The 26,428-nt window shown below is 44.5% G+C and overlaps 1 protein-coding gene and 1 non-coding gene across 4 annotated transcripts in view; one reads left to right on the top strand and one right to left on the bottom strand.

The window, feature by feature from the left end:
- The window catches only part of FAM126A (family with sequence similarity 126 member A), a 115,416-nt gene that overhangs the window by 32,924 nt on the left and 56,064 nt on the right, over positions 1-26,428 (top strand). For 2 of the 3 annotated variants that reach the window (XM_038761274.1, XM_038761290.1), the window contains exons 2-3: positions 4,384-4,521; positions 17,959-18,037. In XM_038761274.1, coding sequence (XP_038617202.1) covers positions 17,987-18,037 — 51 coding nt within the window. In that variant the 5' untranslated portion in view covers positions 4,384-4,521; positions 17,959-17,986. Of the gene's footprint in view, positions 1-4,281; positions 4,301-4,383; positions 4,522-17,958; positions 18,038-26,428 lie in introns of those variants that run through there. The other variant, XM_038761284.1, reaches the window with a different exon arrangement.
- LOC119924517 lies at positions 18,364-18,501 on the bottom strand. The gene has a single exon (XR_005449228.1). It is a non-coding gene; the product is annotated as a small nucleolar RNA SNORA7 (small nucleolar RNA).

Here is a 26,428-nt window from a genome sequence, read left to right as displayed (position 1 = left end):
AATAATGTTAATAATAATATAATGATAGCGTTTGTTATGCGCTTACTATGTGCAAAGCACTGTTCTGAGCGCTGGGGAGGCTACAAGGTGATGAGGTTGTCCCACGTGGGGCTCACAGTCTTAATCTCCATTTTACAGATGAGGTAACTGAGGCACAGAGAAGTGAAGTGACTTGCCCAAAATCACCCAGCTGACAAGTGGCGGAGCCGGAATTAGAACCCATGACCTCTGACTCCCAAGCCCAGGCTCTTTCCACTGAGCCACGCTGCTTCTCTAGCCTATCCCGCCTTTATTACTTTATCAGCCTCCTTGCTAACCTCACAGTCTCCTGTCTCTCCCCACTCCACTCTGTACTTTCATTCATTCATTCAATCGTATTTCTTGAGCGCTTGCTGTGTGCAAAGCACTGTACTAAGCACTCGGGAAGTACAAGTTGGCAAAATATAGAGATGGTTCCTACCCAACAACGGGCTCACAGTCTAGAAGGGGGAGACAGACAACAAAACAAAACATGTGGACAGGTGTCAAGTCATCAGAACAAATAGAATTAAAGCTAGATGCACATCCTTAACAAAATGAATAGTAAATATGTACAAGTAAAATAAATAGAGTAATAAATCTGTACAAACCTATATACAGGTGCTGTGGGGAGGGGAAGGAGGTAGGGCCGGGGGGGATGGGGAGGAGGAGAAGAAAAAGGGGGCTCAGTCTGGGAAGGCCTCTTGGAGGAGGTGAGCTCTCATTAGGGCTTTGAAGGGAGGAAAAGAGCTAGCTTGGCAGATGTGTGGAGGGAGGGCATTCCAGGCCAGGGGGAGGACGTGGGCCGGGGGTCGACGGCGGGACAGGCGAGAACGAGGCACAGTGAGGAGGTTAGCGGCAGAGGAGTGGAGGGTGCGGGCTGGGCTGGAGAAAGAGAGAAGGGAGGTGAGGTAGGAGGGGGCGAGGTGATGGACAGCCTTGAAGCCGAGAGTGAGGAGTTTTTGCCTGATGCGTAGGTTGATCGGCAGCCACTGGGGATTCTTGAGGAGGGGAGTAACATGCCCAGAGCGTTTCTGCACAAAGATTATCCGGGCAGCAGCGTGAAGTATAGAATGAAGTGGGGAGGGACAGGAGGATGGGAGATCAGAGAGGAGGCTGATGCAGTAATCCAGTCGGGATAGGATGAGAGCTTGAACGAGCAGGGTAGCGGTTTGGATGGAGAGGAAAGGGTGAATCTTGGTGATGTTGTGGAGGTGAGACCGGCAGGTTTGGATAATGGGTTGGATGTGAGGGGTGAACGAGAGAGCGGAGTCGAGGATCGCCAGATCATTTTTCTACAAAAACATTCAAGACGTGCTTCCCCACTCTTCAGGAAACTCCAGTGGTTGCCCATTCACCTCCCATCAAACGGAAGCGCTTCACCTTTGGCTGTAAAGCACTCAATCCCCTTGCTCCCTCCTACCTCACCACGCTACTCTCCTACTACAACCCAGCCTGCACACTTCACTCCTTTAATGGTAACCTCACTGTACCGCCATCTCGTCTGTCTCATGGCTGACCTCTTGCCCACATCCTGCCTCTGTCCTGGAACGCCCTTCCTCTTCATTTTTGACAGACTATTACTCTCCCCCACTTCAAAGGCTTACTGAAGACACATTTCCTCCAAGAGACCTTCCCTGACTAAGTCTTCTTTTCCTTTCTTCAACTCCTGTGTCTCCCTGACTTGCCCCCTTTATTCATCCCCCCTCCCAGCCCCACCATACTTATGTGTGTATCTGTAATTTATATTAATGTTTGTCTCCCCCAGTAGACTGTAAATTCATTGTGGACAGGGAGTGTGTTATATTGTATCCTCCTAAATGCTTAGTACATTAATCTGCACACAGTAAACTCTCAATCAATCCAAATAAATGTCCAACTGCCAAATCTAGCTCTCAAGCCCTGACCTCTCATCTAGCATGCAGTCCTGCATTTCCTCTTATCTCCAAGTCATCTTCACTTCTATGGCCCTCTGATCCCTCAAGCTCAATATGTTTAAAACAGCTCTGCACATAGTAAGCGCTCAATAAATACGATTGATGATGAGGTCTACTCATCTCTCCAGCCAAAACCACTCTGTCTCCTAACTTTCCCAACTCGGTCGTTAACAATGCCACCCTCCTGTCCCTGAAGCCCACCATCTTGGGGTCATTTTTGACTTTTTGTCTTTTAACCACAACATTTGACACACTGCTAAAATTCTCCTGGTTCTTTGGGTACAACTGTCCTAAGATATCAGTCTTCCTGTCCTCTAAGTAGCTACCATCATGGTGTGAGCTGTGATCGTATCGTAGCTAGACCATTACATCATCCTCCTCGCTGGGGTCGTGGCTCCAGATTCTCTCCCTCCAGTCCATACTGCCAGCTACGGCTTTTTGAAATGTCCCTCAGCATACATCTCTACACTTTTCAAAACCTTCTACTTCAAACAAAAGCACCTCACCGTGGCCTTCAAACCTCCCCACAAACTCACCCCACTATATGTACCTGCTTTTTTCATCCACTACTCCCTACCTCACTTCATTCGTTCATTCATTCATTCAATCGTATTAATTGAGTGCTTACTGTATGCACTTTACTAAGCACTTGGGAAAGTACCATATAGCAATAAACAGACACATTCCCCACCCAGAACAAGCTTACAATCTAGAGGGGGGAGACAGACATCAATACAAATAAACAAATAAGTCTGTGGGGCTGGGAAGGGGGAAGAACAAAAGGAGTAAGTCAGGTCGATGCAGAAGGGAGTGAAAGAAGAAGAAGTGGGGGGGCTAGTCTGGGAAGGCCTCTTGGAGGAGATGTGCTTTCAGTAAGGCTTTGAAGGGATGGGGGTAGGGTGTAATTGTCGGATTTGAGGAAGAAGGGCGTTCCAGTCCATAAGCAGGATATGGACCAGGTCTTTGCAGCGAGACAGGCGAGAATGAGGTGCGATGAGAAGGTTAACACTAGAAGAGTGAAGTGTGCGGGCTGGGCTGTAGAAGGAGAGTAGCAAGGTGAGGTAGGAGGGGGCAAGGCAGTGGACTAGCAAATTGAGGTAGGAGGGGGCAAGGTGGTGAACTGCTTTCAAGGCAATGGTGAGGAGTTGGGGTTTTTTTAATGCAGAAGTGGATGGGCAACCACTGGAGTTTTTTGAAGAGTGGGGTGACTGGCCTGAATGTTTTTGCAGAAAATGATCCAGGCAGCAGAGTGAAGTATGGCCTGGAGTGGGGAGAGACAGGATACTGGGACATCAGCAAGGAGGTTGATGCAGTAATCCAGGTGGGATAGGATGAGTAATTGGATTAACATGGTAGCAGTTTGGATGGAGAGGAAAATCAATCAATCAATCAGTTGTATTTATTGAGCGCTTACTGTGTGCAGAGCACTGTACTAAGCGCTTGGGATGTGCAAGCTGGCAACATATAGAGACAGTCCCTACCCAACAGTGGGCTCACAGTCTAGAAGGGGGAGACAGAGAACAAAACCAAGGTAGAAAAAGGTAGGAAAAGGTAGATTTTAGTGATGTTGTGAAGTTGGGACCAACAGGATTTAGTGATGGATTGAATATGTGGGTTGCGTGAGAGAAGAGTCAAGGAAAACGCCAAGGTTATGGGCCTGTGAGACCAGAAGGTTTGTGGTGCCGTCTACAGTGTTGGAAAAGTCAGGAGGAGGACAGGGTTCATTTGTTCCTCCCAAACTGACCTTCTAACTGTCCCTTGTTTTGCCATCTCCAATCTCAGTCGCATCGTTCGTTCTAGTTCCCTGGCTAGGAACTCCCTCCCTCCCCAAATTCATTCACTAGTATTTATTGAGCACTTACTGTGTGCAAAGCACTATATTAAATGCTTGGTAGAGTACAATAGAACAATAAACAGACATATTCCCTGCCCACAGAGAGTTTACAGTCTAAAGGACGAGCTTGCAATCTTGAGGATGGGTTTACAGTCTCCGAAAGATCTCAGCCCTCCCCATATCCACAGTGCCCCTGAACTCCCACCTCCTCCAATAAGCTTTCCCTGATTAACGCGCAACACCCTAAATTATATAAATCAATCAGTATCTCTAGACATAAGTATTTATCTGCATCCATTCTCAGCACTTATGTGTATATGCTCATCCAGTGATTTATTTAAATTGCTGTATTTGTAACTATTTTATGTCTGTCTTCCCCATTAGAGTGTAAGCTTCTTAAGGGTAGGGAACCTGTCATTTCTTTGTTTTGTAGGCCAAGCCCTCGGTAAGTACAGTGCACCGCCCGTCAAGTGGCCCAGTAACTACTTCTACTACCTTTGCCCAACTGAGGGTAGGATGCTAAACTGGAAAATATCATTAGCAGTCATTTACGAGACCACAATGAATAACAACGGGTCTTCTGTTCTGCTTCAGGCACCTTGAAGGGAAATGTCAAATCCGGGTCAGCTTGCCTTTTGCCAACTGTATTAGCGTGAAGATTGCAGTCCCCCGTCACATCTCTGCACCGTCTCCAGCAGCAGGCGGCCTTTATTTCCTAAGGCTCTCGTTAAGGTGAGTTATGGGTTTCTTCTTCTTTCCCCTTACCTCCCTCAACCTTGTCGGAGAGGCTGCAAGAATAATAAGCAGCGTGGCCTAGTGGCAGGAGCCCGAGGACCTGGGTTCTAATCCCAGCCCCGCCACTTGTCTGCTTTGTGACCTTGGGCAAGTCACTTAACTTCTTTGTGCCTCAGTTACCTCATCTGTAAAATGGGGATTAAGACCGTGAGCCCCACGTGGGACAACCTGATTACCTTTTATCTACCCACTGCTTAGAACAGTGCTCGGCACATCTAAGCACCTGACAAATACCTTATTATTATTGTTATAAGGCTGGTACCTCTGCACCAACAAGATGCCTTGAACCCAAAGAAGGGCACAAGGTAAAGGAGTCCGGGGTGGAGGTTGGATTTGCACCCTTTATTCAGCCTACCCTCAGCCCCACTGTACTTATCAATCAATCAATCAATCAATCGTATTTATTGAGCACTTACTGTGTGCAGAGCACTGTACTAAGCGCTTGGGAAGTATAAGTTGGCAACATATAGAGACAGTCCCTACCCAACAGTGGGCTCACTTATGTCAGATCCGTAATTCATTTATATTAATGACTGTCTTCCCCTCTAGACTGTAAGCTCCTTGTGGGCAGGAAACGTGTCTGCCAACTCTGTTATATTCTCCCAACTGCTTAGTGCAGTGCTCTGCACACAGTCAGTGCTCAAATGCCATTGATTGATTGATTGGTTGAGTACTACTGAACTCAGTTGGGCACTTAATGCGTGCAGATTCACTTGCTTTGATGGCTGTCCAGGCTATGGACATATAAAAAATCATTTCTTATTATCATCTACCTCTTTGTTTCACTGAAGATATTTCTGCTGTTCCTCCTCTCTGCTTTACCAGAAAGAGACCTTGGCTCTGTGATGATTAGTTAGTGTGTGTGTGTATATATATATATATATATATATATATATATATATATATATGTATATATATGTGTATATATATATGTGTATATATATATGTATATATATATATGTATGTGTGTGCGTGCGTGCGTGCGTGCGTGCACAAATACAGTGTCTGGCACATAGGCGCTTAACAAATACCATAATTATTATTATGTGCAGGCAGGAAGGTGTACAAAGGTATATCTAGACTGTGAGCTGATTGTGGGCAGGAATGTGTCTGTTGTTATTTTGTACTCTCCCAAGCACTTAGTATAGTGCTTTGTAAAAATAATAATAATAATAATGGCATTTATTAAGCGCTTACAATGTGCAAAGCACTGGTCTAAGCGCTGGGGAGGTTACAAGGTGATCAGGTTGTCCCACGGGGGGCTCACAATCTTAATCCCCATTTTACAGATGAGGTAACCGAGGCACAGAGAAGTGAAGTGACTTGCCCAAAGTCACACAGCTGACAATGGGCAGAGCCGGGATTCGAACCCATGAGCTCTGACTCCAAAGCCCGGGCTCTTTCCGCTGAGCCACGCTGCTCCCCCCACACTTGTACACAGTAAGCGCTGAATAAATGTGAATGAATGAGTGAATATCTATGGGAGTGTGGGGGTGGGGAGCCATGTGGGTGGAAGGCCTGGGTAAGAAGCAGTATTGCCTAGTGGATAGAGCACGGGCCCGGGCAGTCAGAAAGACCTAGGTTTTAATCCCGGGTCTGCCACTTGTCTGCTGTGTGACCTTGGACAAGTCACTTCACTTCTCTGTGCCTCATCTGTAAAATGGAGATGGTTGGCCTGGGTCCAACCTGATTAGCTTCTATCCACCCCAGCACTTAATACAGTGCCTGACACATAGTAAGTGCTTAACAGATAGCATTTTTAAAAAAAGTGGGGAGGAACATAAGGGGGTAGTACAGTGTTCTGCACACAGTAAACACTCGTTGAGTACCTTTGACTAGTTGACTGTAAGGTGAAGTCTTGAAACCGCAGGGATATAGTTTAAAAATTTGAAACTCCTTTCTAATAACGATGGTATTCTGTAGAGCAAGGGATCAAACAACCTAGGAACAGTGAATTTTTTGCGTTAAAAGCAGCCGTATGAGAAAAGAAGATAAGTTCATGGGTCCCTTTGTACGTCCAAAATATTATTATTATTATTACTTTTTTGAGGTCATTCTGGGTACACCGTCTGTATTAACTCCTCCTTTCATGACAGCCCGTGACAATTGGATGTGAGTTTGAGGTTAGGAAGAAGGGGTCCTCGGGGAGTGGTGGATATTGTTGATATTAAATCTTTTCAAAGTTGCTTACGAGGAGGGCAGTTCTCTAGAAGAGTGGTGCCTTTTTAAAATGCTAATCGGTGCACATCACTCCCTCTCAATCTCTAATGGTTGCTGATTCCTTCTAATAAAGAACCCCAAATCGAGGTTAATTAGGCTGCCCCTATAATCCTATGTGTAATTAGCCAACTTTTAGCTTGAGGTAGAACATTTTGAGAGCTGGCCTCCAAGAAATGGAAATGAACAGTGGGTGCAGCAGCTGCGGTCTGCAGAGGCATGGATTGTGTTGAGCCTGGGAACCTTGCCGTCCCTGGGGTCTGAAATGCAGAGTGGTGGTCAGGGAGGGGAGGGGAAGAGAGATTTGGAGTTCTGTGATACGGAGAAAAGTCGAGAGGAATGGCTTCTTTGGAATCAGTGGTATTTATTGAGCACTTAATGTGTGCAGAGGACTATACTGTGCACCTGGGAGCGGGTAGATACAGTCCTTGTCCTCAAGAAGCTTACGTTCTAGCCGGGGAGATAGCTATTGAAATAAATTGCAGATGGGGAAAAACAGGAATATAAGGATATGTATGGAAGTGCTGTGCATATGGAAGTAGAGGGGGCATGGATTGAAAGGCTTAGGTGATTCCATTTCTTCGCTGTTTACACGGCTGCACTCAGGTTGACTGTCCAACATGCTCTCTCCTTTCCCCTCTCCTGCCGTCCCCCTGTTGTGTCACTGCCCCTGGAACCCCAGGATTAGCCAGGGGCTTGGAGTATGTTGCCAATTTGTCCTTCCCAAGCGCTTAGTACAGTGCTCTGCACACAGTAAGCGCTCAATAAATACGATTGATGATGATGATGAGTAGTAGATGATTGCAAAACTCCTCTTGGGACTTTGGAGTGGGTGAGTGATGATAACAATAATGTTGGCATTTGTTAAGCGCTTACTATGTGCGAAGCACTGTTCTAAGCGCTGGGGGGGGGCTACAAAGTGATCAGGTTGTCCCCCGTGGGGCTCACAGTCTTCATCCCCATTTTACAGATGAGGGAACTGAGGCTCAGAGAAGTTAAGTGACTGGCCCAAGGTCACACACCTCCCCACAGCACAGCGTGGCTCAGTGGAAAGAGCACGGGCCTTGGTGTCGGAGGTCGTGGGTTCAAACCCCGGCTCTGCCAATTGTCAGCTGTGTGACTTTGGGTGAGTCACTTAACTTCTCTGTGCCTCAGTTCCCTCATCTGTGAAATGGGGATTGATCGCCCTGTAACCTCCCCAGTGCTTAGAGCAGTGCTTTGTACGTAGTAAGTGCTTAATAAATGCCATTATTATTATTATTATTATAGATTTATTGCTCTTTTACTTGTACATATTTACTATTCCATTTATTTTGTTAATGATGTACACATAGCTTAAATTCTATTTGTTCTGACGACTTTGACACCTGTCTACACGTTTTGTTTTGTTGTCCGTCTCCCCCTTCTAGACTGTGAGCCCGTTGTTGGGTAGGGACCGTCTCTATATGTTGCCGACTTGTACTTTCCGAGCGCTTAGTACAGTGCTCTGCACACAGTAAGCGCTCAATGAATACGATTGAATGAATGAATGAACATGTGGCGGAGCCGGGATTCGAACCCATGACCTCTGACTCCAAAGCCCGGGCTCTTTCCGCTGAGCCACGCTGCTTCAACCTGATTAGCCCCTCCTTCCTCATCGTGTCAGTCATTTCCCTCGGCCATTTTGGCCATCCGTGGGTATATCTGTTTAGGAGTGATTTAATTGCTCACTTTGGAAACGAAGCCTAATAATGCTAATAATGGGGTCTATTAAGCGTTTACTATGTGCCAGGCACTGTCCTAAGCACTGAGGTGGATACAGACAAATCAGGTTGGGCCCAGTTCCTTGTCCCACTTGGTGCTCACAGTCTCAATCCCCGTTTTACAGATGAGGGAACTGCGGCACAGAGATGTGAAGTGACTCGCCGTAGGTCACACAGCGGACAGTGGAAAGAGCCCGGGCTTTGGAGTCAGTGGTCGTGGGTTCAGATCCCGGCTCTGCCAGTTGCCAGCTGTGTGACCTTGGCCAAGTCACTTCACTTCTCTGGGCCTCAGTTCCCTCATCTGTAAAATGGGGGTTGACTGTGAGACCCCCCCGTGGGACAATGTTGCCAATTTGTACTTCCCAAGTGCTTAGTACAGTGCTCTGCACATAGTAAGCGCTCAATAAATACGATTGATGATGATGACGATGACAACCTGATCACCTTGTAACCCCCCAGCGCTTAGAACAGTGCTTTGCACATAGTAAGCGCTTAATAAATGCCATTATTATTATTATTATTATTATTAAGTGGCGGAACTGGGATTACAACCCTTGACCTTCCGACTCCCAGGCACTGGGAGTCAGTGGGAGGCACTGGGAGTTGTATCCATTCCACCATGCTGCTTCTCCTGCACATATATTATGCCTCTGCCTGGTGAGTACTGTCATACTCTAACATCTCTAATACCCATTGTAGAGAGGTGTGTTGAGTCATTGCCTTTGGGGGGATGAGTCGGTGAACCCCCTTTTTCCCCAGAGGAGCAGCAGGAGGGATGCACACCTCATTTGGAAAATTGTGAGAAAATAGGAGGCAAGGCACCCGATTGCTGGGGATGCGTAAAAATGAGAAAATCCTTGAAAAATCCGGATGCCGTAGGCGGCCATAGCTGTCGATGGGTTAAGAGACTAATGTAAAATGAGTCACCCGGGGGTGCGGTTGGCAGCTGTACAGAGTCACTTGCCAAGTGGAGTGCCAGAACATGCTAGACAGAAACGGTTTTTTAATCACTGTTTCTATTTTGTATTAAACACCCTATTCACCCCGCCTCTCGTTCCCTCCGCTGCTATTGAAGGTTTTAATCACGCAGTTCCACTCCTCCTGAAGCGTAGGATCACTCGGAAGAAATTTTCGGCAACAAATTAGTGCGAAGTTGCGTGGTTAATAAAAAAAAAAGGAAAAGACGCCGGTAATCTACGAGCAGAGATCTCGTACTTTGTAGAATATTTTGGTTTGGGGTACTAGCTTCGTGAAATGTTCTCTTGGGAAGTTTTCGCGTTGAGACTTCAAATTTTGAAGTCGCCTGGTGCGTGTAAATTTCTGCTGCTCCCCTAAGAAATTCTCTGTTTAGTAAAAGTCTTAAAGGAGTTTGAATTTATATATTATTGCCTAATCAATCAATCAATCAATCGTATTTATTGAGCGCTTACTGTGTGCAGAGCACTGTACTAAGCGCTTGGGAAGTCCAAGTTGGCAACATAGAGAGACAGTCCCTACCCAACAGTGGGCTCACAGTCTAGAAGGGGGAGACAGACAACAAAACCAAACATATTAACAAAATGAAATAAATAGAATAGATATGCACAAGTAAAATAAATAAATAAATAAAGTAATAAATATGTACAAACATATATACAAATATACAGGTATATATATATATATACTTGGAGCCCGGGTCGGACTCACTAATGGCAGGGTACATATTTAAGTGATCCTTCCGTGCATTTCCTATCAGTGACTCAGTAGTAGACACTAAAGGCTATTTTTTAATGTTATTTCAACCTAATTGTATTATTTGTTTTATAGAAATAATTTTGCACTGTTCCAGAAATTTTGAGTCATTGAAACCTCAGCTGGAAAACATTTTATGTGTGTCGCAATACCTTTAACAATGAGGAAAAATAAGCCTTCAAATACAAATTTTACCCTAGTTTAATTATTTTATCTCCTTTAAATTTCAGTGAAAACTTCATTCATGATAGCGGCAGCACATTTATTTACTTCTTACTTTTCCATGTTTAAATAGAAGGGTGACTATTGCAGAAAAAAGTGCATTGAATTCTTTTCTAAATGAGTATCTTTGTCACTTCAGCTGGCTTTGGCAAGAGGAGCGGGGCATAAAGGAAGATAATGTACTCCACAAGTCACCAAAAAAGCCCACACAGAATCGAATATTCTGAAAGTCTTCAAATGGCTGCTTTACGTTTCCTTATTTAGTATGGTATTTGATACACTCTTAAGTCAACCTTTTCAGAACATTAGAAATGATAGACACTTTAGGAGACTGAATAAAAAGATTTTCTGGAACTGGGATGGGGCAGTTACATTTTGAGCCGATGGATTTTTTTTGTTTGTTTGTTTGGATTAGCTTGAAGTTTTTGGAAAGTGCTCTCCACCAATTCAGTGTGCTTGGCTCATTGTAATGCTCTTCCAAGTGATCAGGATAATGTTATGACTGTACATTTGGTAAATAATAATTATTATAATAATAATTATGGTATTTATTAAGGGCTTACTATGTTCCAGGCACTGTTGTTCTAAGCTCTGGGCTGGATACATGATAATTGGGTTGGACACAGTCCCTGTCCCATACGGGGTGCCCAGTCTTAATCCCCATTTTACAGATGAGGGAACTGAGGCACAGAGAAGTTGAGAGGCTGAGAGAAGCAGCGTGGCTCAGTGGAAAGAGCCCGGGCTTTGGAGTCAGAGGTCATTTATTACTCTATTTATTTATTTATTTATTTATTTTACTTGTACATTTCTATCCTACTTATTTTATTTTGTTGGTATGTTTGGTTCTGTTCTCTGTCTCCCCCTTTTAGACTGTGAGCCCACTGTTGGGTAGGGACTGTCTCTATGTGATGCCAATTTGTACTTCCCAAGCGCTTAGTACAGTGCTCTGCACATAGTAAGCGCTCAATAAATACGATTGATTGATTGATTGATTGATGGGTTCGAATTCCGGCTCCACCAATTGTCAGCTGTGTGACTTTGGGCAAGTCACTTCACTTCTCTGGGCCTCAGTTCCCTCATCTGTAAAATGGGGATTAAGACTGTGAGCCCCACGTGGGACAACCTGATCACCTTGTAACCTCCCCAGCGCTTAGAACAGTGCTTTGCACACAGTAAGCGCTTAATAAATGCCATTATTATTATTATTATTAAGTGACTTGCCCAGGGTCACACAGCAGACAAGTGGCGGAGCTGGGATTTGAACCCATGACTTTCTCACTCCGAGGCATATGCTGTATCCACTAGGCCAAATTCACCTTGAAATTATCCATTCATTCAATCATTTTTATTGAACGCTTACTGTGTGCAGAGCACTGTACTAAGCGCTTGGGAACTACAAATCGGCAACATCTAGAGACGGTCCCTTCCCAACAACGGGCTCACGGTCTAGAAGGGGGAGACAGACAACAAAACATATCAAGTTAACAGGTGTCAGTGCATTCAGAATAAATAGAATTGTAGCTATATAAACATCATTAATAAAATAGTCATAAATCATCATCAATCTTATTTATTGAGCGCTTACTGTGTGCAGAGCACTGTACTAAGCACTTGGGAAGTGCAAGTTGGCAACATATAGAGACAGTCCCTACCCAACAGTGGGCTCACAGTCTAAAAGATATGTACAATATGTACAAATATACCAAGGTGCTGTGGGGAGGGGAAGGGCAGAGAGAGGGAGGTAGGCGATGGAGAGGGGAGGAGGAGGAGGAGAGGAAAATGGGGAGGCTCAGCCTGGGAAGGCCTCCTGGAGGAGGTGAGCTCTCAGTAGGGTTTTGTAGGGAGGAAGAGAGCTAATTTGGCAGATGTGTGGAGGGAGGGCATTCCATCATCATCATCATCAATCGTATTTATTGAGCGCTTACTATGTGCAGAGCACTGTACTAAGCGCTTGGGAAGTGCAAATTGGCAACATATAGAGACAGTCCCTACCCAACAGTGGGCTCACAGTCTAAAAGGGGAAGACAGAGAACAAAACCAAACATACTAACAAAATAAAATAAATAGAATAGATAGGTACAAGTAAAATAAATAAATAGAGTAATAAATATGTACAAACATATATACATATATACAGGTATTCCAGGCCCGGGGAATGACGTGGGCCGGGGGTCGACGGTAGGACAGGCGATAACGAGGCCCAGTGAGGAGGTTAGCGGCAGCAGAGGAGCGGAGGGTGCGGGCTGGGCTGGAGAAGGACAGAAGGGAGGTGAGGTAGGAGGGGGCGAGGGGATGGGGAGCTTTGAAGCCGAGAGTGAGGCGTTTTTGCTTCATCTTAAGGTTGATAGGCAAATTAGAATTCCCACTTGCACACTAGAGATTTGGAAATATAAGCTTGCTTTTAAAATTGGGGTTGCCATTTTCAGCCACCGGTACCCCCCTCAAGCAGCCGGAGCTAGGGTGCCTGGCCTGGGATGGCCCAGTTGACTGTAAACTCATTGTGGGCAGGGAATGTGTCTGTTATACTCTCCCAAGTGCTTATTACAGTGCTGTGCACACAGTAGGCACTTAGTGAATATTGACTGCTTCTGCTGCTGCTTCCCAGGTGGTAGTTGTGGAGGGGGGCCCTGGCTCTGTACCCAAGTCCTACCCAATCTGGGTTCAGAAGCTGCCAAGGCTAGCTCCCGAGCCCCGGAGTCTTTAGGGCCCATTCACAGGGTACCATCTCTTTCTTCCACCCCCCTCCACCCTCTGCGGTCCTTGGCTTCCGACGCCCTTCCCAAACCCTTTTGTGTCTGCTGGTGCGGGCCTGCTGTCCTCTGGTCACCCCACCCGTTGGCATACCTCAGCGTACCTGTCCAGCCATTTTGGCTTTGTTTAAGGGTCAGCATATGGGTAAACTTTGGTTTTTTAACATCAAAATATGTTCACCAAATCCTTAGAAATTAGTAGTGGGACTAGCCCTAAAGTTTCGGAGCTTTCCAGTCGGAATTGGCTCCCCATATCTGTGGTGCTCCTGGGAACTTTTGTTCCTTATGGATGTGCCTTTCCTCTATGGTCCACCCTGTTGACTTCCTATGTCCCCTTAAAAAAGCAGGTTAGGAAGAGGCATGAGTGGTACCCCTGATGTTTTTTGTTGGATACTTAGAATGGCTTTGTGAAAACTTATTAGTACAAAAAGACTTTATTTCACTCTCATTTTAATAGTAGCTATTAATTCCCTTTTGCGGGAAAAGAACTGTACTGAGCATTGGGAAAAAGTACAAAAGGGGGAATTTGACCCAGTCCCTGACCCCCAGAGGGGCTCACAATCCAAGACTAAGGTTGGTGCGTGGTAGAGGTCGTAGGAGAAGCAATATGGCTTAGTGGATAGAGCCCAGGCCTAGCAGTCAGAAGGACCTGGGTTCTAATCCTGGCTCTGCCATTTGTCTGTTGTGTGACCTTGGGCAAGTCACTTCACTTCTTTGGACCTCAGTTACCTCAACTGTAAAATGGAGATTGAGGCTGTGAGCGCCACGTGGGACGGGGACTGTATCTAACCTGATTAACTCATATCTACCCCAGCTCTAAGAACAGTGATTGACACATAGTAAGTGCTTAACAAATACCATCATCATCATTATTATTATTAGAGGGACAGACCCACAATGAAAGGTAAAACAATAAAAAATCAACACTACATATTAAATGAAGATATGTTTTTCATTTTCAGTGAGGAGTTTATATTGTACTTGGCAATTCTTAGGTTAAATTTAGCACCGACTTACACTGTGAAAATTACTCCAAGGGAATAAAGCACTTTTGGAAATTTCATGAGCACTTTTCAGGCCACTAGACTTGAAGCATTAAGGCAGCCTCCTGGTGACTGGAAAGAGTTAACCGAATTCTGAATTGCCTAATTTACTCTGAGCTTTTGTACACTGGCTCAGAACGTAGGAAGTTGGTTGTTAGTTCTTAGAACTCTCGACTTAAATTGGATTTTAAAACTGAAAGTGAAGAGACATCCTTTGAGAGATAGAAAAGTACACATAGCCAATCGGTCTACGTGGGCCACCAGAAAAACTTGAGTAGAGATGGAAGGAGTTCAAATCAGGTTCCTTCTCCCTCCCTCCCCCAATATGGCTTACTGAGAACTTGAATTTTCAATCAATCAATCAATCAATCGTATTTATTGAGCACTTACTGTGTGCAGAGCGCTGTACTAAATGCTTGGGAAGTACAAGTTGGCAACATATAGAGACAGTCCCTACCCAACAGTGGGCTCACAGTCTAAAAGGGGGAGACAGAGAACAAAACCAAACATACTAACAAAATAAAATAAATAGAATAGATATGTACAAGTAAAATAAATAAATAAATATTTGTTTATTTATTTTACAAATTTTGACTTTGGTTTAATTTGTATTTCCTAGAACACCTGTATATCATAACCAGCAGGCTAGCTGTTGGTCTCCTGGAAACAGCTCTGCCCTTAGAATCAGAAGCTCTGTTCTAGTCGCGACCCTGCCTGTTGGGGTGATGTCTCAGTGGTGAACAAGCGCTTAGTATAGTGCCTTGCACACAGTAAGCGCTCAATAAATACGATTGCACGAGTGAATGAATGAATGAAAGTTTCTATCCAAAGAACCAACTAGGGTATTCTGCAAGGTGGCCAGGCCCATCGCGTATCCTGAAAGTAGTTGTCTAATGTGGCCAGTGAAGGTATCAGTGGATCCCAATGCAATCTCTGGGTTATGATACTGCAGGACAGGATCAGACGCTACACTCCGGCCACTTTGGCCGCAAAAGGGTCCTTCGCTGAAAAAGCCTCAGTGGGCACCGTGCAGTGTATTGTGTCTCTGCCCCCCTAAATTATCTTGGCACCCTGGGCCCCGGCGGGAACAAAACTAGCAGGGAAGAACAAGTGTGCCAGTGACATAGTGTAAGTCACTAGCACAAAAATCAATTCCTCTGCACAGGTCCCTGGTCCTTAAGTCTAAGGACGAAACCACCTCCATTATTTCCAAAGGGAAGCTTCATCATCATCATTTCTGAGCCTGTGTGTGAAGAAGCTTCTTCATGTTCAGTTTGTCAAAACCGTTCCTGTAATGCTTGGTGCCAAAGTCCTATATCAGTCTTCCCCAGAGATGATGATCTCTTCCTGCCTTCAAGACCCTACTGAGAGCTCACCTCCTCCAGGAGGCCTTCCCGGACTGAGCCCCTTCCCTCCTCTCCCCCTCGTCCCCCTCTCCACCCCCCATCTTACCTCCTTCCCTTCCCCACAGCACCTGTATATATGTCTATATGTTTGTACATATTTATTACTCTATTTATTCATTTTACTTGTACATATCTATTCTATTTATTTTATTTTGTTAGTATGTTTGGTTTTGTTCTCTGTGTCCCCCTTTTAGACTGTGAGCCCACTGTTGGGCAGAGACTGTCTCTGTATGTTGCCAATTTGAACTTCCCAAGCGCTTAGTACAGTGCTCTGCACGCAGTAAGCGCTCAATAAATATGATTGACGATGATGATTGGCGAGGCCAAGCCGAAAGGCGACAGTGGCAGCACAGTGGCAGGGCAGATAACCTAGGGAGGGAAACGGGATCTTGAAAGCTAATTATGTTTGCTTCAGCTCGACTCTAAAGCAGTGACAGATTGGTGAATTGCTTTGCAAGTGGGTTGATGTTAGCAGAGTGGATGGAAGAAACACTTCGAGAGGTGTTGAAGAGAGCGCGTGGCATTCGGAGCCCTTCTCCTTGAAGGGGGACTGTGGAACTGTGAGGGAGCAGGCGTGACCTTCATGCTGTCATCCATCTAGGAGTCGGAGTTGTGGTGGCTCGAGGGAGACAGTGGACACAAGATAAGCTATTTTCAATCGTTTCAATTGGTTTCCTTTTGCCGTTATAAGAGAAGCAGCGTGGCTTAGTGGAAAGAGCACGGGCTTTGGAGTCAGAGGTCATGGGTTTGAATCCCGGCTCTGCCGCTTGTCAGCTGTGTGACTTTGGGCAAGTCACTTAACTTCTTTGTGCCTCAGTCCTCAAATGGGGACTAAGACTGTGAGCCCCACGTGGGACAACCTGCTAACCTTGTATCTACCCCAGCGCTTAGAACAGTGCTTTGCGCATAGTAAACGCTTAACAAATACCATCATTATTATTGTTTAATAAAAAATGTGTGGTTTCAAAGCTGTTATATTTTTCAAGTTCCAGATAGCTTGCAACAAATCAAGAATTTGAGCCTGTGTGTGAAGAAGCTTCTTCATGTTCAGTTTGTCAAAACCGTTCCTGTAATGCTTGGTGCCAAAGTCCTATATCAGTCTTCCCCAGTCTGATAACCTTTATCAGGTTAAAGGACCTCTTCCCAGAAGTCGATCATTTTTAGAAGGGGGCAGTGTTTCCTAATTCAGAATTTAAAATTTGAAATTTCCATTAGTGCCTAATTCTCAGTGAATTTAAAACACTCTTCATAAGGAGGGTCAGGGCTCCTAAGTTCTTTTTGATGTTTTTTTCTCCTTGTCTTTTAATTAATTTTAAACCAGTGATTCTACCTTTGCCTGAGGGTTGGGGGGGGGAACACCTCTAGACTGTAAGATCCTTGTGGGCAGGGATTGTGTCTACCAACTCTACTGTATTGTACTTTCCCAACCACTTAGTACAGTGCTCTGCACCCGTAAGTGCTCAAATACCAATGACTGATTGATCGATGGATAATAATTTCTTTGTTTTTAGAGAATCAGGTCCACAATCCCACTCCTCTTACAATTATGCCCAGTCTTTTTTTCACCCAGGTTACAACTTTTTTCTTAATATATATCCTCAAAGCCTGCCAGTGTTTGATGAGAAATTTACTAGAAAGCTTTTCGTTATTTCAAATATTTGCTTTTTGGTTTTATACTAATCACTTCCAAAAATTTTACCTTTTAGCTTCTTTTGAGTTCTGTCATTCTCTGGGAATTTATATAGCTCTACTTACCAAATGAAACAAAAGAAAGGGGCAATACATTTTAGTACATTTATGATTAATAAAATGAGACTGTTTTTTGCATGTGTATGTTTTAAAATCTATTTTGATTTTTTTCCCCCAACACATTAAGTTCTTCGTAATTTTCTGTGTCCTTTCAAGGATTCGTTCTCGTTTTTGGCCATTGTGTGAACTGCACATTGTCTTTCCCTCTCATGAATGTTAAAAATTATTTATTGGATTGAGTGGTTTATCTCGGGCGATTATTACTGGGTTAAGAATGGAAGAAATGGGTCAAATCTCTTTGAGGCCCCTTCTAAATTAAGTTTAGATGAGCATGACTTGTTCTTTTTTTCATCCCGTGCATTTATAGTCCTAGGAGTTTTTGGCTTTGGCTTGCTAATGCACACTGATCTTATTAAATGTTGAACAGATTATGTTTGATATTTTGCCTAGTAGTGTTTTAGTTGTAAGTAGGCTATTTGCATTTACAAGAGTACTTTTTTTCTGTTAAATTTAGGTTGAAGGGTAAGAACAGATGCTGGAAGATGTTCACGTTGGACAAAGGGATTGTGGAGGAATGGCTCTCAGAGTTCAAGGTAACGTTTATTGTTTAATGGAAATCCAGTTTCAGCATTGAACGCTCTTGGTTTTGCTCTCGTATAACCCTTTGAAAAGATATGTGTGAGTATGACTCGTCTTGTCTTGTGCCGTCAAGTCGTCTCCAACCCACCGGTGACGCCATGGACACATCTCTCTCAGAACGCCCCACCTCCATCTGCAGTCCTTCTGGTAGTGTAACCATGGAGTTTTCTTGATAAGAAAAATATGGAAGTGGTTTACCATTGCCTCCTTCCACGTAGTAAACTTGTCTCCACCCTCGACTCTCTCCCACGCCACAGCTGCCCAGCACAGGTGAGTTTTGACTTGTAGCAGATTGCCTTCCACTCGCCAGCCACTGACCGAGCTAGAAATGGAGTGGATAGGCCTCTGCTTGACTCTCCCTCCCAAAGCCGAGACTGGTAGAGTACTGGAAACACTCCAGGTGTGACCCTGAGTGGGGCATAAGTATGACAGTCTCCAGAAAATTCTAGTCTGGATCAATCAATCGTATTTATTGAGCGCTTACTGTGTGCAGAGCACTGTACTAAGCACTTGGGAAGTACAATGGGTTTTACAAATGGCACTCTTTTTGATTGGCAACCTTTTTAATTAGTGGTCTGCTAAGAGTTCCTTCTCAATCCCCTCTTTGTCTGCCAATCCTATTCTTCCTTTCCTGGGAGCCAAAAAGAGGCTTTGAGCCTTGAATCATCTGGTGGGATTAAATCTTGTCTTGTTTTATGCCGTTGAGTTGTTTCCAACCCGTAACAACACCATGGACACATCTCTCCCGGAATGCCCCGCTCTCCATCAGCAGTCATTCTGATAGTGGATCCAGAGAGTTTTTTTGGTAAAAATATGGAAGTGGTTTACCATTGCCGCCTTCCATGCAGTAAACTCGAGTCTCTGCCCTCGACTCTCTCATGTGCCGCTGCTGCCCGGCACTGGTGAGTTCTGACTTGTAGCAGTTCGCCTTCCACTCGCTTGCCACTTCCCAAGCTAAGAATGGAATGGGATGCCTTTGCTTGACTCTCCCTCCCATAGCCAAGACCGGTAGAGTACTGGAAACTCTCCAGGTGTGAACCTGAGAGGAGCGGGAGGAAATAAGAAGGGAAAATTACAGGGGTGGGCATGCCTAGCAAGAAGAGGAGATGGTGGAGCACTATCCCGAATTTGGCTGGTTGCACACCTCTCTCCCCTCCGGCCCCCACAGACTTTCTTTAATGGTATTTGTTAAGCGCTCTAGACTGTGAGCCCTCTCTATATGTTGCCGACTTGTACTTTCCAAGCGCTTAGTACAGCGCTCTGCACACTGTAAGCGCTCAATCAGTACGAATGAATGAATGAATGCTGCCGCCCGCTTACCCAGTGGCAGAGGCAAAGGAGTAGCATGTTTCAGGAGTGGAGTTTTGATTTTAGCTAACATTTGGCTGGGTAGTTTTATACTTTGAAATGCTTCGTTGCTTTGTCATTTTAATCAACCCTATCTCTAAGGAGAATGTTAGGCCTTTAAGGGCGTTGAAACTAAAAATAAATAGTTCAGTATTATCACTAAAGAAAAGTAGTTATGCCTTTACATTTTTGGGGGCGGGGGTGGGTGGGGAAATATTTTTACTCCAACATCTTTCAGATTACCTGCAGTAGTGTTTATTGGGCTTAGTTAAAGAGCCCATCTTGCTCATTCTTTCTGATTTCTAGGAAATCTATGAATCAGTTAATTCAGTGGTATTTATTGAGTACCTACTGTGTGCAGACTTTTAGACTGTGAGCCCCCTTTTAGACTGTGAGCCCCCTTTTAGACTGTGAGCCCACTGTTGGGTAGGGACTGTCTCTATATGTTGCCAATTTGTACTTCCCAAGCGCTTAATACAGTGCTCTGCACATAGTAAGCGCTCAATAAATACGATTGATGATGATGATGCAGAGCACTGTATTAAGCACTTGGGAAAGTACAGTGTAACAGAGCTGGCAGGCACAACCCTTGACCACAAGGAGTTTACAGACATTGAAGTAGATTAGTTTTAGGGGATAGTTTATACACCTCTCACATAAGTGATTTAAAATGATACCAGTTATACAATGAGTGTGATTGGCAATTGATTTTGTTTTGTTTCTTTGTTTATTCTCTCTCCAAATCCCTCACTCTGGTTAATGACAATTCTGCTTCTTAGCCGTGTGTCAAATGAAACTCTAAGTTTGAACATCTGGTTTCCTTTTCACGTGCTGCACCACATTGTTTCTTATCATTACTTTCAAGATTTCTTATTCAGTCTTTTGAACCTTGAGTGGGAAAAACCGGTGAGTTTGTGTGAAAAGTCAGTACAGGATAGGGAAACAGAGGTGCCAGAAATACTGAATGTGCTGTATTGTTTTAACTGGCAAAGTGTTGTAAAATTCAGAGTACAGTGAGCCTTTTTATATTTCATTCCTCTGTAGTAGCATGGGAAAGATCATTTGTCCCTTTTTATTGATGAGAAACTGGCATTAAGAAGAGATGTGATTCGCACAAATTCAGAATACTAGTTGGGAATGGGGAAGTAGAGTCCTTTCAGCAGGAATGGCCCAAGTTCTGCCTGTCTAGAAAGTTGTGCCTTTGTCTTTGGATATTTTTTTTTTTCAAAAATACTTTCCCCTCAAGATGACCGTTACTATTATAAACTGAATACAAAAGGGTGGTGCAAATTCAGTTGACATTGTATGTACAAAGTAATATAATATTTGTTCCACTTACAAATCAGATTTCAAATGCTCTATCACATTCTATTTAGAGTTGGCATTCAGTTTTTTGGGCATGTTTCCAAATTCAGGCATTAGGATTATGTTGGTACTTCTATTGTATTTGACAATCAGTCTCTTTCAATAAATTCATTCATTCAATCATAGTTATTGAGGGCTTACTGTGTGCAGAGCACTGTACTAAGCGCTTGGAAAGTACAATTCAGCAATAGAGACAATCCCAGCCTACAACGGGCTTACAGTCTGTTTTCCCTGGGTTACATTACTGTTGATCAGGTGGTTAAACGGAATGCAGTTTAGTGATCTTTTGTTACATGCTTTTGAAATATTGACAATTGCTAATCTCTACCTTATGTAAACATTACCCGTTAAATTTTTTTTTGTTGCTGGGTAATTGTGGAATGACTCAGATTTACCTACTATTCTGGTAAACAAAATTCTTGCTCAGAGAAGATGTTAAAAAATCCCCACCCCTGTCCATAATGTGAAATATGCGGTATTTTATTTGCCAGTTGAAGTTGTGATGGCAGTTACCTTGTTATTTATTAGGTAAATTAGCCCCTCCTGGGACAGGGACTGTGCTTATAATAAAAATAGTGGTAATTATGGTACTTGTTAAGCGCTTACCATGTGCCACTGTTCTAAGCGCTGGGGTAGATACATGTTTATCAGATTGGACACAGCCCCTTTCCCTCATGGGACTCACAGTCTTAATCCCCATTTTACAGATGAGGTAATTGAGGCACAGAGAAGTGAAGTGACTTGTCCAAGGCCACACAGCAGACAAGTGGTGGAGCCAGGATTTGAACCCACATCCTCTGATTTCCAGGCCCATGCTATATCCGCTAAGCCATGCTGCATCTCTACCCACCCCACCCCCGTGTTTGTACCCATTCCAGCGCTTAGTACAGTGCCCGACACATAGTAAGAGCTTAACAAATACATAATCTCACTGTTCATCAAAACAAATGAATGAATTTTTTGATGAAATTTCAGATTCTCCAAAAATTGGGGAGAACCCTGCGCTCTCTGACCACAAATATGTAGGAGCGCATCTCTGTAAAAGAAATGGTAAAGACTGTTGTCCTAGCATTTAGAGTGGCTGCAGATCGTCCGTAAGGTCTGGGGAATGTTCCTTCCTTGGAATACTCCAAGTGCCAAAGCAGAGGCAACCCAAGCCTTCTGGTTTAAAAAGAAGTGAAACTCAGAACCATTTTTCTAACCAAGGTGGAAAGATGGGAGATTAGCTCATGTGGCATAGCTCCACAACTTTAGAGAACCTGAATTTTTGGTAGGCAATCCAGCAATTCTTCAGATATGGTTGAGAATTATGCCATCCATCCCTTGGTAGAATCCTGAGGAATTCCTGGGAATCAGGGAACTGCAGGCAATATCCAAGCAGTCCTGCTTACTGAAAACCAACAGCTCTAGAATCAGACCTCTCCTCTCCATCCAGCTGCTCCCAAGCTTCTCCAAGCATTTATCATATCTCACAGTGACTGCTGCGTCAGCCTCCTGCTGACCTCCCTACCTCTTTTCTCTCCCTTCTCCAGTCTCTATTTCACATGCTGCCTGGATCATTTTTCTAAAAAAAAATAATGTTCACACCGTATCTCCCCATCCTCAAAAACCTCCAGTGGTTGCCCACTGACCTCCACACCAAACAGACGCTCCTTACTGTCCCTCAATCAGCTCTCCACCTCATACCTTATCTTACTGCTCTGCTACAAACCAAACCTCACACTTTGCTTCTCTGACACCAACCTACTCTCTGTACCTCCATCTCTTCTATTCCACCACTGGCTCCTTGCCCACATCTTCCCTTGGGCCTAGAACTCCCTTTCCCCTCATATCCAACATACCACCAACCTCCCCAACTCTAAAGTCCTCCTAAAATCACATCTCCTCAGAGACCTTCCCCGACTAAGCCGTTATTTTCCCCTACCACCTTTCCCCTCTGCGTATCTTAAGCACTCAGATGTGTACCACTTAACTGCTGATATTCATTCCCCACTGAGCCCCACAGCACTTATGTCCTTAGCCTTACGCTCTACCATTTTCTCTATGTGTAATATATTTTAATGTCTGTGGCCCCCTCTGGACTGTAAGTTCCTTATGGACAGGTATCCTTCCTACCAACTCTATTGTACAGTACTCTCCTAAATGCTTAGAACAGTGCTCTGCACACAATAGGTGCTCAATCAGTACCATTGGTTGAATAGAGAGGCTATTACCAAGGTCTTTAAAAATCCTGCAAAGTGCTGTATGTCTTCTTCATAAGCAACTCCTCCTCTTTTATCCCATCTGGAGAAGAGTTTGTTCCAACCTTTGTCAAAGTGAATAGATAACATAAGGACAGGGAACCAACAAGGTCTAGTGGGGAGAGCACAGGTCCAGGAGTCAGAAGGACCTGGGTTCTAATCCCGGCTCTGCCGGTTGCTTGCCGTGTGACCTTGAGCAAGTCACCTAACTTCTCTGCACCCCAGTTACCTCATCTGTAAAATGGGGATTAAATCCAGCTCACTCCAAATTAGCCTGTGAGTCCCATATGGAACAGGGACTGTGTCCAATCTGATAAACGAATATCTACCTCAGTGCTTAGAACAGTACTTGCCACTTAAAAAATACCATGAAAAAAGGAAGCTGTCCACATTACACGCTTCCCAAGCAGAGATATGGCTAATTGTAACCGTCATGATTTGAAGGTGATGGCATCAAGTTGCCTAAGTGGTTAAATTTCAGCAAAGGTTATTGGAGGCCATCGCGCCTACATTTATTTCACTCTTGTCCCGGAAGCCTTAGACGCAATCAGACTTACTATTTAAGACCCCTAGGAAATCCCACGCAATTCCCACAGTTCTACTTAAATGTTAAAGTGCAACTGGAAGGACTAAACTTAGAGTCAATTTAAGGCGGCCTAGTGGCATTTTGAAGGAAGAATAGACTCTGTTTTGAAAAGGGAAGAGGAAAAAGGTATTCTCTGAGGGAAATGGCGCTGGCAAGGGCACAAATACAGAAGCGTAATAAGGTCTGTCCTACGTGTGTGTTTTCACTGCACGTTTTTTATAAAAGTTATTGTATGACAACTTCTGTGTAGAAAATACAGGATCGTGGCCAGTGGATAGAGCTCAGGCGTGGGAGTCAGAAGGGTCTGGATTCTAATTCCGCCTCTACCACGTGTCTGCTGTGTGACCTTGGGTAAGTCACTTAACGTCTCTGTGCCTCAGTTACATCATCTGTAAAATAATAATAATAATAATAATAATGACGATGATATTTGTTAAGCGCTTACTATGTGCCAAGCACTGTTCTAAGCGCTTAGGTAGATCCAAGGTAATCAGGTTGTCCCACGTGAGGCTCACAGTCTTAATCCCCACTTTACAGATGAGGTAACTGAAGCGCAGAGAAGTTAAGTGACTTGCCCAAAGTCACACAGCTGACCAGTGGCAGAGGCGGCATTAGAATCCATGACTTCTGACTCCCAAGCCCATGCTCTTAACCCCATGTGGAACCAACTTGTTGCCAACTTGTACTTCCCAAGCGCTTAGTACAGTGCTCTGCACACAGTAAGCGCTCAATAAATACGATTGAATGAATGAATGAACAGAGACTGTGTCCAACCCAATTTGCTTGTATCCACCCCAGCGCTTAGAAGGGTGCTTAAAACATAGTAAGCGCTTAACAAATACCACAGTTATTATCATTACCTGCTGTTGGAATATCGTGTTGGGTAAGGTGCGACTATTATAACGTGTTTTCCTTCAGAAGAGTTTCTTCAAGAGCATAACTGCCATGTTATAGAAGCTTGTTGTGGGAAGGGAATGTGTCAGTTGTGTCGGACTCTCCCGAGTTCTTAGTTCAGTGCTCTGCACACAGTAAACACTCAATAAATACAATTGATTGACTGAAGAACAGTCTATTACCTTGGTTAGGAGTGCAATGCACAAAAAGGAGAACCGTGGGAAAAAAGAGAGCGACAATTAGGGAAGGGAGCCCATTGGGTGGATGGCTTTGAAGCAACTGGTTAGGAATTTCTACTTCATACATCTCGGTAGATGATTATCTCAATTACTCATTCTATACTCAGAATAATTAGAAGGCTTGAGCAGGAGAACGGAGTGCATGCAAGAGGCATTCAGTGTTTTGCGAGGATGTACTGCAGCGGTATTCACTGGAGGAGGGTTTTCCATTCCATTGGGAACATAGTGCACCCCCAGTTATGACCACTCCCGCCATATGTGGAACTTAGGGATGTGCCCTGGGCTGTTTCCGTCTTGTCCCAAGTTCCACCCCGATGTCAGTTCCCTCTCCATCTGCGTTTCCCCTCCCTTCCCCGCCCTCCCCTATTCCTGGCAGGCATTTTATTCACCGTGGTATTTTGGTTCTTTCACATTTCAAGCTAATGTTTGTAGCGGCCACAGCAGCTGCCGCCACTACCACCGCCCTCCGTCCCCCAACTGCCTGCTGCTTAGACCTGAATGCCCCGGCACAGCTATAGCTGTGGGGACAGAGACAGGGACGGACTGCAGCTGACTTGTCAGGAAAGGGGGTTGGGAGTGGGTGGCTGCTGCCCCTCTCCCTCTCCACATCCAGCCTTAGTCTTTCCTCGTCTCTGCCCTCTAGACCGTAAGGTCCTCTAATGCAAACCTTCTCAATTTACCTCAAACTCAACTATCTGGCCTTGGACCTCTCGTCCACATCCCTCCCACGTCTGCCCTGGAACGCCCTCCCTCCTCATACCCGACGGGCAGTGACTCTCCCCCACCTTCGAAGTCTTATTGAAGGCATATCTCCTCCAAGAGGCCTTCCCTGACTAATTCCATCTTTCCTCTTCTCCTACTCCCTGACCTGCTCCCTCTAGTCATCCTCCACCCCCAGCCCCATGACACTTATATACATATTTGTGATTTATTTATAATTGATTTAGTTTAATGTCTGTCTCTCTAGCCTGTAAGCTTGTTGTGGGTGGGGAATGTGTCCGTTATTGTTCTGTTGTACTCTCCCAAGCACTTAGTATAGTGCTCGGCACAGAGTAAGTGCTCAGTAAATACGATTGAAGTGAAGAGAAATGACTGTAAGCTTTAAGGTCACATCTCCTCCAAGAGGCCTTCCTCAATTAAGCCCTGATTCCCCCCCCACGGCTCCCTTTCCCTTCTGCGTCATCTATGCGCTTTGATCTGTGACCTTTGGGCATCTGATATCTGCCCCACCTTCAACCCCACAGCACTTACATGTGTCTTTAAATTGTATATTATAAATTATTTATAGTGATGTCTTTCTCCCCCTGTTGACTATAAGATCACTGTGGGCAGGGAGTATCTACCAACTCTTTCGTACTCTCCCAAATGCTTAGTACAGTACGCTGTGCATAGTAAGCACCAAATATATATACCATTGATTGATTGACCGCCCCTGTGGCTTTGGCAAAAGAGAAACAGCAAGGTGGAGATTGGGTGGGCAGGAGGAGGGGGTTTTAGTAGTTGTCATGGTGTTGGAATAATGAACCAAAATACTGTACTGAACAGTAAAGTTTAGTACAAAGGGATTATTGGGGTGGGAGGCAGGGAGGGAGGAATAAGTTCAAGGCATGGAGAGGAAAATAGGCAAGCTGCCAGAAACAGAGGTTTGATAAAGAGTGGGAAGGGAAAAATGGG

This window comes from Tachyglossus aculeatus, chromosome 2, assembly GCF_015852505.1.
Source record: "Tachyglossus aculeatus isolate mTacAcu1 chromosome 2, mTacAcu1.pri, whole genome shotgun sequence".
NCBI classification, from domain to species: domain Eukaryota; kingdom Metazoa; phylum Chordata; class Mammalia; order Monotremata; family Tachyglossidae; genus Tachyglossus; species Tachyglossus aculeatus.
Note: the sequence above shows the minus strand (reverse complement) of the source record. Positions and strands in the feature narration are given on the sequence as shown.